This window comes from Microtus pennsylvanicus, chromosome 11 (genome assembly GCF_037038515.1).
Source record: "Microtus pennsylvanicus isolate mMicPen1 chromosome 11, mMicPen1.hap1, whole genome shotgun sequence".
In the NCBI taxonomy this organism is placed as follows: Eukaryota; Metazoa; Chordata; class Mammalia; order Rodentia; family Cricetidae; genus Microtus; species Microtus pennsylvanicus.
The window spans coordinates 93,732,599-93,747,573 of record NC_134589.1 but is presented as its reverse complement, the minus strand read 5'-3'; the positions used below and the strand labels follow the sequence as shown (position 1 = coordinate 93,747,573).

The following is a 14,975-nucleotide window of genomic DNA, read 5'->3' as shown; positions in this document are numbered from 1 at the left end:
ACGTAACCTTAAACTTGTGCTGCTGCAGCCCTGCCTCCTGAGTGCTGGGTCACACTTTATGGATCCGGTTTTTTCCACCACTCCCACACCATCTGACATCCCAGGCTGGGCTGGGCGATTTCTCCACGTCCGTGTTAGCAGCTGACACTGTTTTTCACTATTCTTTACTATTATTACAATCATTTCATACTGGGTAAAAGTGTGGCAGTTTTAAGCACATGGCATCTTAAAACAATCTTTTAAGTATGTACTGTGTGCTCTAAGGGCCCCAAGATTGTCAAATAGAGACATTAAGGGTCTGGACTCTGGGCACCACCTCAATTGGATTCCTGGTCCTGCCATGTAATTACTGTGTGACTCAGGGAAGGTTACCTAACCTCTCTGGTCCTTATTTTCCACATCTATAAAGTTGGGATAATAATATGGTTCTCCATCATGCTAATTACACGGCTCCAAGAAGATAACGTCAGGAGGGAGTAGGAATCTGTTGTGCAGAAAGTCGGTATTGGTGCCTGTTGTTATCGTGATGCATGTTTCTGCCCTGTGTTGGGTCACATGGCTTTCGCAACATCCATCTGGGTAGCAGTCAGTAGCTCCGGGGAGAACTGCTGCTCTCTGCTCACAGGCTGTGTGACTCCAGGAGAGTGTTTGACGTCTCTGAGTCCTGTTTTTCTCATCTGCAAAGTTCTCAACAAGCCTTCCTAAGTCTCGGGATGAGGATGATGCAGAGGTCACTCAGCCAGTGCCAGACGAACAAGATGCCTTTGTGTTCATCCTTACTCAGCAGACAGAGAAACCGAGACACAATTCCTGCTTGAAACTGCCCAAGCTCCAGCTGGCCCCTCTTGGTTCCCACTCTCTATGCCCCATCCTGTGTGCTGAACTCTGCTGGAACAGTGACCAGCCTGTAGCAATGCTGGCTGAGCACATGACACATTCCCTGGTGGAGGCTGGAGGTCCTAACAGTGGTGGCATTCCACAAGTGACCAGCCTGGGGCAATGCTGGCTGAGCACGTGACACATCCCCTGAGGAGAGGCTGGGAGGTCCTAACAGTGGCTCACAGGGGCAGGAGCAGGTCATGGAGCCTTGAGTCTCCAGCTGCAGCAGGTGGGCTGCCTGTTGGTAACGAGAGCGGTAGGCAGGGGATTCGGTCTCCTACAGTCGGCCCAGCTGAGGAACAGGAGAGCAGGGTGGGCCCTGACCTCTCCTTTCTGGGAAGCTCAGTGTATTCCTCTAGCCTGGCTTCTGCATGAATTCCCCCATTCTGCTCCCTCTTGGCTCACCCCTCAGACACCAGTGTCTGTTGCTGGGCTTCTCGGAGTCTGATATTGGCTTGGGACTTGTCTGGGTGGAGGAGGCGTCCTAACTGCCTAAACTGGCAGGTCCTGAGTGGCACACAGAATGAGGACTTTCTGTAGGAAATCATCTTCCTCGGGTGATTCTACAGAAGTGTGGCCTGAGTCTGGTTCTCCATGAGTCTCCACAGGGCAGGCCCTAGGGCAAAGTCGAGGAGGTGAGCAGGTGCACTCAGAGCTTCTAGTTCCTATTGTCATTTGTACCCCCGGATTGTTTACCTTATTAGTAACCACTGGTGGGTATCCAGGTCCCCAGGAGACCTGAAAAACTAACAGCAATAGTATACAGAGCCCCGGGCTCTGGAGACCTGGACTCCAAAGTTTGGAGCAGTGCATAACATCCTCATCCCCCCCCCAACTAGGAGGGTCACTTTGAGGATCTAGCACCTCACTTCCCCCCAGCCTAACCCAAAGGAGGCACCCAGGACCCACCTTTCTCTGTAGCCTCTCTTTATATACATCCTGGCCAAGACCCCGAACTTGTCCACATCTTTCAAAGCCCACCTATACAATGGAATTTTAGGCTGTTGTGGAAAGGGGTAAACTTTTCGCCAAGATTGTGGCTGGGATGGACCTCGTAAATGCTGAGAGAAGCCAGACATGAAGGGCCACAGAAAAAATGGCCAGCATAAAATGCATACAGGTAGAGTAGTGATTGCAAGGAAGGGAGAGAGGTGGGAAGCAGTTGTTAACGGGCATGAGGTTTTAGGGGGGTGACAGCTGTGAAACTCTAAATGTACTAAAACCCACTGTGTGTATTGTCACTGGGTGAGCCAATGTGGTATGAATTAGTCTCCAAGAATATACTGAACGTGGCCCAGTGGTTATCAGTCACCCAGTCAGGTCCTTCTGCTCTGCTGAAATTGTGGGTGGGGAAGGAGCTGTGCAAGGGTGGGGCTTTAGCATTAACACTGTTCTGGATGCTATCCCCAGGTGATTGACAGCAGTTAGCTGTGATGGCAGGTAGGGGCATCAACAGAGGCAGCCAGCTAGAGTCTCCACTCTTGGGCAGGCCTCAGGTACCTGCAAGTGTTACTGTTCTCTTTTCATTTGGGTTTTAACCATCTGGAGATAGAACCTAGAGCCAGGTTATTGCCAGGGTGGGCGCTCCACTCCTGACCTGCTCCTCGGCCCTTTTTAAAATTATTATTTATTTATTTATTTATTTACTTTTCCTCGGCCCTCTTTTTGATTTTTATTCTGAGGCAGGTTCTCACTATGTTGCCCAAGCCAGCCTTGAACTTACTTTGTAACCCCCTCAGACCTTGAATGTGTGATCCTCCTGCCTCAGCTTCCCAAGTAGATGGGATGACTGGCCTGTATCACCAGGCTTAGCTGTATACCAACCCAGGCAGGTCTGGGCCACTAGGACTCTCAACCCTTCAAAGTGTCCCAGCTCTCAGACAAGTCTAAGAAACCTGGCCAGATGATGGTTTAATCCTCACCCTCAGAAGGCAGAGAGAGGCAGATCTCTGAGTTTGAGGTCAACCTGGTCTCAGAGCGAGTTCCAGGACAGTCAGGGCTACACAGAGAAACCCTGTCTTGAAAAACAAATGAAAGAAAGAAAGAAAGAAAGAAAGAAAGAAAGAAAGAAAGAAAGAAAGAAAGGAAGGAAGGAAGGAAGAAAGAAAGAGAAAGAAAGGAAGGAAACAAGAATTCCTCAGCCCCTGACAGCCTAGCAATACCTGTCTCTGTGGCCCCATCGTAGCCACCACCATAGTTCCTTTTGCCATTGTTAACCACTATCCCGTGGCTTAACCCCACCACCTGCTTTTGGGGCTGCTGGGGTCCTCACTTTTGTATTGATACCTAACCGAGTGTTTCAGGGGAGGCAGCATAGAAGAGAACTGTCCAGCCAACTCCCCAACTGAGGTAGCGCCTGCTTATGTATATAAAAGAGGTGCCTGCACCAGTGACAGCACAGCCTGAATGTAAATGAAGGCTCCTATTTGCACCAATCACAGAACACCTGCATGCAAATGAAGGTTCCTATTTGTAGCCATCACTGCACTTTCTCTTAACACCAATCACAGCAGTCCTTCTGATAGAACGCCAGGGAAGTGCTCTTGCTCTGGTTTGGGTAGGAATAGTTGTAGGGTCATCTTGCTTTCACCAAGGTTTGTTGCAACAAAAAGTCTGATGCAAAACTGTTTCAAACAGTTCTGACTCCAGCTGCCTTCAGGAGCCGTGACAACCAGCTGTGGCTGTTGTGTAGTCTATTCAAGATGTCCATGGAGTGCGCAGAAATCACAGAGCTGGCATAGGGCAGTTCTGCTATCGATCTGACCCACGGTCTTTTTGCACAAGGCAGCCAAGGCAACAAGGGGGGGCATTCTCAATGGCTTTGCTCATTTGCTGGACCATGCACATCAGCGGCATCTACAATAAGAACCCAAGGGACCATCATTAATATGCATAGTGATTTTTACAGACTTCAATGGTGTTTTAAGGGTTAAGTGCTCCAACCTGCCAAGTGCCACAAGAAGAGCTGGGTTCCCCTCTTATATGTCTCAGTTCCAGTATGTATGGCTTGAGCCAGGAGTGGAAGTCAGCCAAGACAAAGAGGCCAACTCCAGAGGGGGGAAAAAAACATAAACAAAAGATTCATGCTTTGACAACTTGACCGAATAGAAACTCTAAATCCAATAAACAAAGTGAGGTTTGGTACTCCTGCCCCATGCACTGTTTATGGTGTTAGTAGCTTTATCCTGTGAGGACAAGCTAGCTCCTGGAAGTCTGACTGAGTTGGCAGGTCCTGCTTGGGGCCTAGGGTGGGCCAGCCCGGGAGGCCGGAAGCTAGGGGCTTGCACTGTGCTCCATCTCCCTGTTCTTTCCATCCTCAGCATCTCCAACAAGGAACTCTCAGATCTGATTGAGCAGCTGCAGAAGAATGCGGACCAGGTGGAGAGGAACATTGTGGACACCGAGGCCAAGATGCAGAGTGTGAGTACCCAGCTCTCCCCATCAGGGCCTTCTGCATCTTGGTCTTCACCTAGTGACGACAGCCCCAGGGTCACCCACATCCAGAAGTCTTTGTGGTTGCTCCAAGAAGTACAGCTCTTGGCATCTAGAGAGTGAGGAACCTGCGGTATTCATTCAGCCTAGCTGTGCGGAGACACCTCTCCAGCCCAGGGCCTAGAGGATGCTGAGTTCCTACTCTGGGTCTTACACAGACAGAAATTAGGAGGAAAAACAAGAGAGGTGAATTGGTAACCTAGTAACACAGTAGAGGGGTTGTTTGGCTTATACTGTTTTCAAGGACTAGGCAGAGCTTCTGGAGTGACAGGGCTTTTCCTGGGCAGAGCCTTCCCCAGAGTAAAGTTTCCCTGTAGGCGGAGCTTCCCCTGGGTGGAGCTTCTGGGTCTGGAGAAGAACTCTTGGGGTTTAACCTGGGGTAGGATCACTTACTGGCTGAATGATGTCTCCACTGTCTGATTCCCTCTCAAAGGGTAGCAGCGCTCACCCAGTCAGGAAACCCAGGCGGTACAGCCTGGGGCTCCACAGGGAAACCAGGGCTGTTCTCCCTGGACACCTCCAAGGCCACAGTCTGCAGCCTTCTTTGCTGGGAAATTCTTTCTCCCTTCTCCCCCCTCCCCCTCCCAGAACCCCAGTGCTAGGGAGGAAATCCAGGGCATTGGGCATGCTAGGAGCTCTCTTCTGGCCTCCTGGCTGAGGTGCTAAAAGAACTGGGAGTAGTCAGTGACAGCTGGCCCAGGAGTGGCTGCTGCATGTAGGACTGCTGGGCTGGACAAAGGAAGTAAGTAGAGAAACCGGGTTACATTTGAATTTCAGAGTACTTCTCCCTGAGTGTCAGCGGGTCCTGGTGCTGCTCAGGGCTCACTAATACTCTAGTGTGATTGTTGTTTATTTGGAATTCAAGCGTATCGAAGAGCTGTGTTTCATCTGGTTTCTTAGTCACCAGGTGACTAAGAGCCTGCCCTGAGCAGTGGGGGACTGAGGGTGGGGAGGTCATGGTCTGTGAGGCCCCACTATTGTCTCTAGCCTCTGTTGTGGCTGCTCCTGCTCCCACAACCACCGCTGACAGACAACGTGTACGGTCCCAGGGCCCTTCTACAGACAGCTCAGAGTGCCCAGAGGATAGGGTGGGGGTGGCAGGTGGCAAGTAGGGACACTGGGGTCAAGAAGCCAGGGGGTCAGTCCTGGCCCAGGATGGCCCTGCAGGAGCTCAGGAATGGGGCCACCTTCCCCCTGCCTGGGGTCCTTGAGCTCTCCTCCCCAGCCTATATCCCCCACCACTCAGAATGCCTGTCCGCTCTCAAGATGCCTCTATGATTTTTTTTTTTTTTTGCTATCCTCTCTCCTGGGGCCCTGCAATGGTGTTTTGTTTGTTTTATTTTCCTAAATGAAAATCATCTTGTTGGGGTGTGTCTGTTTTTCCTCACAACCAGAATAGCATGTTCTCATTACTAACATTTTAGGACAGATAAACAATATAATGAGGGACATTGACTTCCCATAGACTCCATCCACAGAGGTAGCGCTCTCTCTCTCTCTCTCTCTCTCTCTCTCTCTCTCTCTCTCTCTCTCTCTCTCTCTCTCTCTCTCTCGTGTGTGTGTGTGAGTGTGTGTGTGTGTGTGTGTGTGTGTGTGTGGTGTGTGTGTGTTGGGGGAGGTCCCTTTGGGTTTGCCTGGGGAATGACTCAGACTCGGATTGACAACAGTCTGCCCGTGTATGTGGCGCTTGAGATGGAGCCCGTGCAGTGTGCACATTAGGCAGGCGCTACAGCACTGAGCGACACCCCAACCCGGAGTCGCTTCTTAATCTCAGCAGAACACAGTTGAAAAAAACAGCAGACGCTCTTTGTTTTGTTTTGGACCTTTTGGGGGGGGGAGCAGGGTTTCTCTGTGTAGTCCTGGCTGTCCTGGAACTCACTCTGTAGAACAGGCTGGACTCAAGCTCAGAGACCCCCCTGCCTCTGTCCTGAGTGCTGGGAGTAAAGGCGTGCACCACCATAGCCCAGGCAGCAGCTACTTTTTGAAGAGACATGAGCCAAACCATCTCCTTCCTCTGGGCTTTTCTCTCTCTCCCTTCCCCCTCCTTCCTCCCTTCCCTGTTTGCAGAAGGCATCATCATTTGTCCATTGTACTGCCCAAACATTTTCCTGCACTTTTCGTTTTTCTAATTGGTGAGAGTTGCTTCAGGCAGTTCAGTGCAATGTTAGCGTCATTCCCACTCCCCAGGAGCACCCTGAGGTAGCCATGCCCTGTTCTCTCTTCCCCAACCCCTGCCCCAACCTCTCCCCTCCTCTGTCTCTGTGTCACATGATCTGCAGATCCCTGTGACAGAGCTATCCAGTGAGGCATCCTGTGCACACAAGCCTGAAGGATGGAGCATGTCCCTCTGTAGCTCCTCCACCAAAACTGCCCGGCGCCCACACAGATCACCTGCCCGGGGCCCACACGGATCTCCTCGCTCTCTCACCTGTCCGTCAGTGGGCCAGTCGTGCCGTGGCCCTGGCAGTCCTTCTGATCTGAAGGACTGTTTTTATCAAGGTGTAACTAGCAGAAAGAGCCCGGAAGGGGCTCCCATCAGTGAACTCACCCTGTGAATCTGCTTTGGTAGATAGTCACCTAGGCAGGATAGGATACCTAGGTAGGAGTTTTTTAGAAAGTCTTTGGCGCTTGCCCTCTAGAGGCGACCTCTCCCTAACCGGTCTCATTGTCCGTTAGTCTGACTGACCTGAGCCCTTTGTCAGCCTCCCCCGTCCCCTGTCTCCTCATCTCGGCCAGACGTATTCCACCCACATCATCTGTAGCACTCGGTGAAGATTTACGGACTTTTCTTTTGACGAATTAATCTTTGACACTGTGGCTGCCCAGGGTGGCCTTGGGTCTGTCAGTGATTGAGAGGATGAAGTTCCACCCAAGCCAGGACAATTGTTGTGTTGCCTGCCCCAGGTCAGGAGTGCCATTGGCCTTTGACTCCACAGCCTCAGCTCCAAGTCACTCTCAGCTCCCTTTCCGCTCTGACTCCCCAGATAGCCAGGGGTGGGAAGCCTGGATACCATCTCCTCATCCACAGGGAGCTGAGCTCTCCTGTACCTGACACTGTGGCATCTCTGGAACCACACCTCCTTTTGCCATTTCTTTTTCTGCTTTTATTTTTACTTTTCCAGTCCTCAGGATGGAACCCAAGTCCCCACCTGCTAAGCACACACTCTGCCGCTGGGCTGCACCTCCATGTCCTCAACTTTGCTTTCTTCCTCTTCCTCCTCCTCCTCCTTTTAGACCGTCTCACGTCTCATGTAGCCCAGGCTGGCTTTGAACTGACTATGTAACTGAGTCTGGCTCTTTTTCCTTCCCTCCCTTCCTTTGTTTGTTTGTTGGTGTTTTTTTTTAAAACACATGCATTAATTTAGTGTGTGTTTGTGTGTGTGCGAGTGCGTGCTCACATCATGGCACATGTATGACGATCACAAGACAACTTGTAGGAGCTCATTCTGTCTACCATGCAGGTCCTGGGATGAACTCAGTTCATCAGACCGAGTGGCAGATGCCCTACCCACTGGACGACCCTATCAATTCCCTTTCCTAATTGTGTTTTTGTTATATGTATCTGGGTGTTTGCCTGAATCTATGTCTGTGCATGACATTCATGTGACATTCATACCTAGCTCCCACAGAGGCCCGAAGAGGCCTTGGATCCCCTGGAACTGAACTCCCAGATCGGGAGCTGCTGTTTGGGTGCTGGGACTGGAACCCAGGTCCTCTGCAAGAGCAGCAGTGTCCTTAACCACAGAGCTATCTTGCCAGCTCCATTTTCCTTTTTTTGTTTTGTTTTGAAATAAGTTCCTGCTATAAAGGGTTGGCTGACCTTGAATGTGATTCTCCTGCCTCAGCCTCTCCAGGGCCAAAGTCACTTTCATACACACACCCTTTCTTTTCACTTTAAAGAGTGTGGCCTGCTTTGCACCTTACAAGGTACGCGCGGTCCTAGTGCGCCATCCAGTTTTCTCTAGGGCAGCATGATGCTCAATGTCAGCGTCTCTCTGCTGTTTCTTTTCATGCTCTTCCCTAGTCCGGGGCCAGGTACCTGCCCTTCTGCCTCCTGCCCTTAAGTTGGCCTGTTGGGGAGTCTTTACCTCAATGGAATCCCACACCCCTGGTCACTCTGTTTGTTTCTCTCCAGTCTCACCTCCCGGGTGGGATCACCTCTCTCTGGGTGGGATCACCTCTCTCCAGGTGGGATCACCTCTCTCCAGGTGGGATCCCCTCTCTCCGGGTGGGATCCCCTCTCCCTGGGTGGGATCACCTCTCTCCGGGTGGGATCACCTCTCTCCGGGTGGGATCACCTCTCTCCAGGTGGGATCCCCTCTCTCCGGGTGGGATCACCTCTCCCTGGGTGGGATCACCTCTCTCCAGGTGGGATCCCCTCTCTCCGGGTGGGATCCCCTCTCCCTGGGTGGGATCACCTCTCTCCGGGTGGGATCACCTCTCTCCGGGTGGGATCACCTCTCTCCAGGTGGGATCCCCTCTCTCCGGGTGGGATCACCTCTCCCTGGGTGGGATCACCTCTCTCCAGGTGGGATCCCCTCTCTCCGGGTGGGATCACCTCTCCCTGGGTGGGATCACCTCTCTCCGGGTGGGATCCCCTCTCTCCGGGTGGGATCACCTCTCCCTGGGTGGGATCACCTCTCTCCGGATGGGATCCCCTCTCTCCGGGTGGGATCACCTCTCCCTGGGTGGGATCCCCTCTCTCCGGTGGATCACCTCTCTCTGGGTGGGATCACCTCTCTCCAGGTGGGATCCCCTCTCTCCGGGTAGGATCACCTCTCTCCAGGTGGGATCCCCTCTCTCCGGGTGGGATCACCTCTCCCTGGGTGGGATCACCTCTCTCCGGGTGGGATCCCCTCTCCCTGGGTGGGATCCCCTCTCTCCGGGTGGGATCACCTCTCCCTGGGTGGGATCACCTCTCCCTGGGTGGGATCACCTCTCTCTGGGTGGGATCACCTCTCCCTGGGTGGGATCACCTCTCCCTGGGTGGGATCCCCTCTCTCCGGTGGATCACCTCTCTCTGGGTGGGATCACCTCTCTCCAGGTGGGATCCCCTCTCTCCGGGTAGGATCACCTCTCTCCAGGTGGGATCCCCTCTCTCCGGGTGGGATCACCTCTCCCTGGGTGGGATCACCTCTCTCCGGGTGGGATCCCCTCTCTCTGGGTGGGATCCCCTCTCCCTGGGTGGGATCCCCTCTCTCCGGGTGGGATCACCTCTCCCTGGGTGGGATCACCTCTCCCTGGGTGGGATCACCTCTCTCTGGGTGGGATCACCTATCTCCGGGTGGGATCACCTCTCTCTGGGTGGGATTACCTCTCTCCAGGTGGGATCCCCTCTCTCCGGGTGGGATCCCCTCTCCCTGGGTGGGATCACCTCTGCCCCTGAGCTGCATGCCCAACCTGCTTTCTCTCTTTCAGTCTTTGTGGTGCCAAGACAGAATGCAGATTCTTGCGCCTGTTAGGCAACCACCTGCACACTGAACTGCTTCCCAGCCTAAACTTTCCTCTTCTGAAAACAGATAGAGACGAGGTCCCCCAAACCAACCAGCAGCAGGCCATGCTGCTGCGGGTGCCCCAGTGTTGCCTATCCTGCCCACAGTTCACTCGTTGCCCTCCTGACCTCTACTGAACTCAGCCTTAGAGATTCAAAACACTGGCCGGCTTCATGGCGGCTGCAGTACACAGACTGTATGTAGATACGCTGTCCTGGGCTGGAGAGATGGCTCGGTGGTTAGGAGCACTTCCGTGGGGCTGGAGAGATGGCTCGGTGGTTAGGAGCACTTCCGTGGGGCTGGAGAGATGGCTCGGTGGTTAGGAGCACTTCCCTGGGGCTGGAGAGATGCTGGGTGGTTAAGAGCACTTACCATTCATTCAGAGGGCCAGCTGCCTGTAAGCCTAGCTCCAGGGGATCTGACGCCCTCTACTGGCCCCTGTGATTACCCAGTGTGTGCAGGCACTCATAGACACACATAACAAATACAAAATAATTCCTTTTACAAAGAAAGAACCCCCATCCTGTCACTAGCTGTTTTCTCTAGACAGAGATTCTAGACTCACAGGGAAGCTATCATCTCTAAGTATCTACCACCCACTCTTCCTCCCCAGCACAGAACAGCCCAGTTCACCCCTTCAGGTGCTGTCATGCACTCCCCTCTATTCCCGCTCACACCCTAATGCTGACAGCCTGCTGCATGGCTCCTGAAAACCTCAACTCAGGCATAAAAGGAACCATGTGACTGACTCTTCCTTGGAGACCTTCTGCGCTCTGAGTCGTGTGATTGGCTCTTCCTTGGAGACCTTCTATGCTCTGGGTTGTGTGACTGGCTCTTTCTTGGAGTTCCGTGCTCTGGTGTCCATAGATCACGTGACCAGCCCCCATCTGCTCAGGTTTTCCTCTCAGCCCTGCCTCCAGCCAAGTGGCCTCTCACTGGTGCCTAGATCATGGCTTGCTCTCTGTCTTTCCTCAGGACTTTGCATAGGCTCTTCCTTCTGCCTAGAACATACTTTCCTTCTGTCCTTCAGCCTAGATTATGTCAGCACCTCAGAGGGGCTTCCCTGAGCTAGAGCTAACATAGCTTCCCTTATTCCGTCTCTGGTGTCTGCGAGGTTTCTGTCAGCCTGCCTTGTAGAGGATTCCCAGCTTGGGCTATGAAAAGCAGGTGGCAGAGCCATGCCTAGGTACCAGTGGGACCATTCACCCCTGTGTGTCAGTGCCCAGCTGTGTTTGTTGAGTGCCAGTCCGGACAAGGCCAGAGGAGCCCCTCAGGCCCTGTGCTATCACTACCGACTCCTTTCTTTTCCTTCTCAGGACTTGGCCCGGCTACAAGAGGGGCAGCCCCCTGAGCATCGGGACGTGGCCCTGCAGAAGGTGTCTGACTCAGAGAAGCTGCTGTACGTGCTGGAGGCGGATGCGGCCATTGCCAAGCACATGAAGCATCCACAGGGGGACATGATCGCTGAGGAGTAAGTCCCCTCTGTGTGGTCCCCAGGGGGCCTGCTAGGCTGGGATCCAGGCAGGAGGGCTGGTGCTCTCTAGCTCCCAGGACCACTCTGTGTTGTAGGGTGTCACAATGTAGGTGGACACCCAGCATGTGTACCAGAGGCCTTAAGTTAAACTTACCAAGAAGGCCTTAGCTGGAGGCTGAGGCTTTGGGAATAGATGTGCTCACTGCTTCAGGACTCTATAGTCTTTGTGTCTCCTGAGCTTACGGTCCACACTGCAGCTCAACACAGATGAACCAGCGCCCACCCCGTAGCATTGTGGGTCTTTCCGTGCCTCTTGCCCCCTGTGCGTGTGCGACACAGCCCTGCCCATGCCTGTGCTGGGCATGTGCTCCAGGGAACAGTGCTCTTGCCCGTTTCTTCCAAACCCTTCTCTAGTTGCCCTTCAGAAGAAAGGGAGGGAAGGTTCTGGAAAGCAGACAGAATGAACAACAGGATTCAGAGGTAGTGTGGTGCCCAAGGCTGCTGTCCCCCTCTCCGGGTCACTGATCTGAAGCCCGTGCTGAGACCCAAGGCCCCTCTAGGGCTTACATCATGATCATCTGAGCAAGTCCCACTAACATGGTAACTTATCCCCCCCCCCCCCCCCCCAGCATCCGCCAGCTGAAAGAGCGCGTGACCAACCTACGGGGAAAACACAAGCAGATGTACAGCCTGGCAGTGAAGGAGGCCGACCCGAGGGTCAACTGGGCTGCACTGGTGGATGAGAAGCTGGTATGGCCTGGAGCAGGGTCAGCTCACAGTATCGCGGCCCTGCTGAGTAGAGGTCACCATTATGCAGTCTCCTGAAATGGCATGACGAGAAGATTAGGGCTCAGAGAGGGACAGTGCCTAGCCTGGAGTCACATAGTCAGACTTCAGTCCCCGCCAGCTGTGCCTCTCATGCCTGGCCGTTGGTATCCAGCAGCTATGGGGGAAGACTGGAGAGGCTCATCTCCTCCACGGCAAAGCTTGTGGCAGCCACATCCGGGTGTCTTTGTGGCATGTCTACTGTTAGTAGTGTGTCTACCTGTAACATGAAAACAGTGACCAGGGTCCCACAGGTCACTGCGAGATTAAGGCCATGAGCATCAGCAGTGGTCCACATAGATCCCTGCCACCTCTTGCTCCAGAAAAAAGTTTGGGAAAAGGCACTCACCGACTGGGGTCAAAAGCCCAGGCTCCTGTGGGGTAGGCCAAAGTCTGCCCCTAGCCCACATCTTCTTCCTGGTGTCTCTCCATGGACCTTCCAGGACAAGCTGAGCAGCCAGGGCTTTGGGACTGACCTTCCTCTGGTGGACAGCCAGGTAGAACAACACAACATCTTTCACAATGAAGTCAAAGCCATTGGACCCCACCTGGCCAAGGACAAGGTGTGTATGTGATGGAGTCTTGGGGACGTGGGGCGGAGAGGGGAAAGTTTGGTCTAACCTCATTCCTTGGTTCTCCCCACAGGAACAGAACAGTGAACTCCAGGCAAAGTATCAGAAGTTGCTGGTGAGAAGCCCTGGGGGATGGGAGAGGACACGGGTAGGGGGCTTATGGGCTGGGAGCTTGGGACACCATGATCTTCTGAAGGTGACGCCGTATACTCATACTCCAGTGTCGCCATAGCAGTCTGTGAGGAGCCCAGGCTCTGTGCATTCTGGGAGAGCACTCTATCAATGGAGCTACACTGAGCCCTTACTCAATTCTTTGTGCAGCATTGCTACCTGACAAGAAGATGTCATGTACTTTCTAGAGCATGGTCCAGGCATGTGTGTGCACATGTGCCCACATGTATGAGTGTGTGTATGTGTGTGTGCTCTTTTTTTTTTTTTATTTTCGAGACAGGGTTTCTCCGTAGCTTTTTGGTTCCTGTCCTGGAACTAGCTCTTGTAGACCAGGCTGGCCTCGAACTCCCAGAGATCCACCTGCCTCTGCCTCCCAAGTGCTGGGATTAAAGGCGTGCGCCACCACCGCCTAGCCTCTTTTTTGTTGTTTTGTTTTGTTTTTGAGACAGTGTTTTTCTGTGTAGCCCTGGCTGTCTTAGAACCCACTTTGTAGACCAGGCTGGCCTCAAACTCACAGAAATCCGCCTGCCTCTGCTTCCTGAGTGCGCTACCTCCACCTGGCATCACTGTTCTTGTTCTACAGGATGAATTACAAGCCTCCCAGTTTTCCCTAACCCTTCTCGCCCCCAGAGGCTTCAGATGCTCCTCTGAACATAATCATAAGGAGCTGAGATGAGCTTGGTTTGTAGAGAGCTCGCCTAGCAGGCCCAAAGCCCTGGGTTCCAGCCCCAGCACCAAATGAAATCTGGTCGTGCACCCCTGGCGTCCTAGCACCTGAAAGGAGAGGCAGGAGGATCCGAGTTTAGGAGCTCCGTGACAAGCTTGAGGCCAGCCTAAACTACATGAGTCCCTGCCTCAAGTCAATAAATAAATAATAAGCCGGGCGGTGGTGGCGCACGCCTTTAATCCCAGCCCTTGGGAGGCAGAGGCAGGCGGATCTTTGTGAGTTCGAGACCAGCCTGGTCTACAAGAGCTAGTTCCAGGACAGGCTCCAAAACCACAGAGAAACCCTGTCTCGAAAAACCAAAAAAAAAAAAAAAAAAAAAAAAAAAAAAAAAAAAAAAAAAAAAAAAATAATAAATATTTATAAAAAGCAAATGTTGAAGGTATGACTGCTGTCTGTTGAGTGCCAGCTATGTGGCAGTCCCTACGCCCTAGGGGTGAGCACGTTACAGATGGCAAACCGAAGTTCCAAGGACACATCAGTCCCAAGGATGTCTTTCCCTTTGTTCACTGCTCTGTACCCTGGGCCCAAAACCGCGCTCCACATCTCCTTGGTGCTCCACAAACACTTGTGAATGAATGCTTTCAGGGGGCCATTCTGCCTGGCTGGGGAATGGCAAAGCTGGGCCCCAGAAGAGGTGAGCAGGGAAGCCGAGCCAGGCCCCAGTGCTGTCTTCACCTCACACTTGTCCCACAGGCAGCCTCGCAGGCACGGCAGCAGCACCTGAGCTCCTTGCAGGACTACATGCAACGCTGCACCAACGAGCTGTACTGGCTGGACCAGCAGGCCAAGGGCCGCTTGCAGTATGACTGGAGCGACCGCAACCTCGACTACCCCAGCCGCCGGCGCCAGTACGAGGTGAGCGAGCTCAAGGCCAGGAGCAGCTCTGGAGGGGGACACAGGGCTGCCAAGCCAGGTGCTGACCCCACCTCCTTCCTGGCAGAATTTCATCAACCGGAACCTAGAGGCCAAGGAAGAAAGGATCAACAAATTGCACACTGAGGGTGACCAACTGCTGGCAGCGGAGCACCCAGGAAGGAACTCCATTGAGGTGTGTGTGCCCCAAGAAAGGGTGCTCACCCTAGGGGCTCCTCTGCTCGAGCTGGGGGCTTCTAACTGCACCCCATAACCATTGAGCCGCCTTTGCCTTGGTCCTCTTCTAAGCTCTGCCCGGGCTCCCCACTTCTGCCTGGATGTGGCCTGGCTTTGTTTTCTGAGGTTCCCACGCGGACTGTCACATAGGATGGTACATGTGCTCACAGATCTGGAGGCTGAACTGTGAACCCCAGGTGTGGCCAGTGCCTCGCTCCTCAGAAGCTCCTCCATCTCTTCCATCCAAGGCTGGT

The 14,975-nt window shown here is 53.3% G+C and overlaps 1 protein-coding gene across 1 annotated transcript in view; it reads left to right on the top strand.

Moving 5' to 3' along the window:
• Positions 1-14,975, top strand: part of Ppl (periplakin) — a 52,331-nt gene that overhangs the window by 18,246 nt on the left and 19,110 nt on the right. The window contains exons 2-8 of the mRNA XM_075941925.1: positions 4,200-4,299; positions 11,180-11,334; positions 11,967-12,087; positions 12,606-12,725; positions 12,808-12,849; positions 14,326-14,487; positions 14,573-14,680. Of these exons, the coding sequence (XP_075798040.1) occupies positions 4,200-4,299; positions 11,180-11,334; positions 11,967-12,087; positions 12,606-12,725; positions 12,808-12,849; positions 14,326-14,487; positions 14,573-14,680 (808 nt within the window). The remainder of the gene's footprint in view (positions 1-4,199; positions 4,300-11,179; positions 11,335-11,966; positions 12,088-12,605; positions 12,726-12,807; positions 12,850-14,325; positions 14,488-14,572; positions 14,681-14,975) is intronic.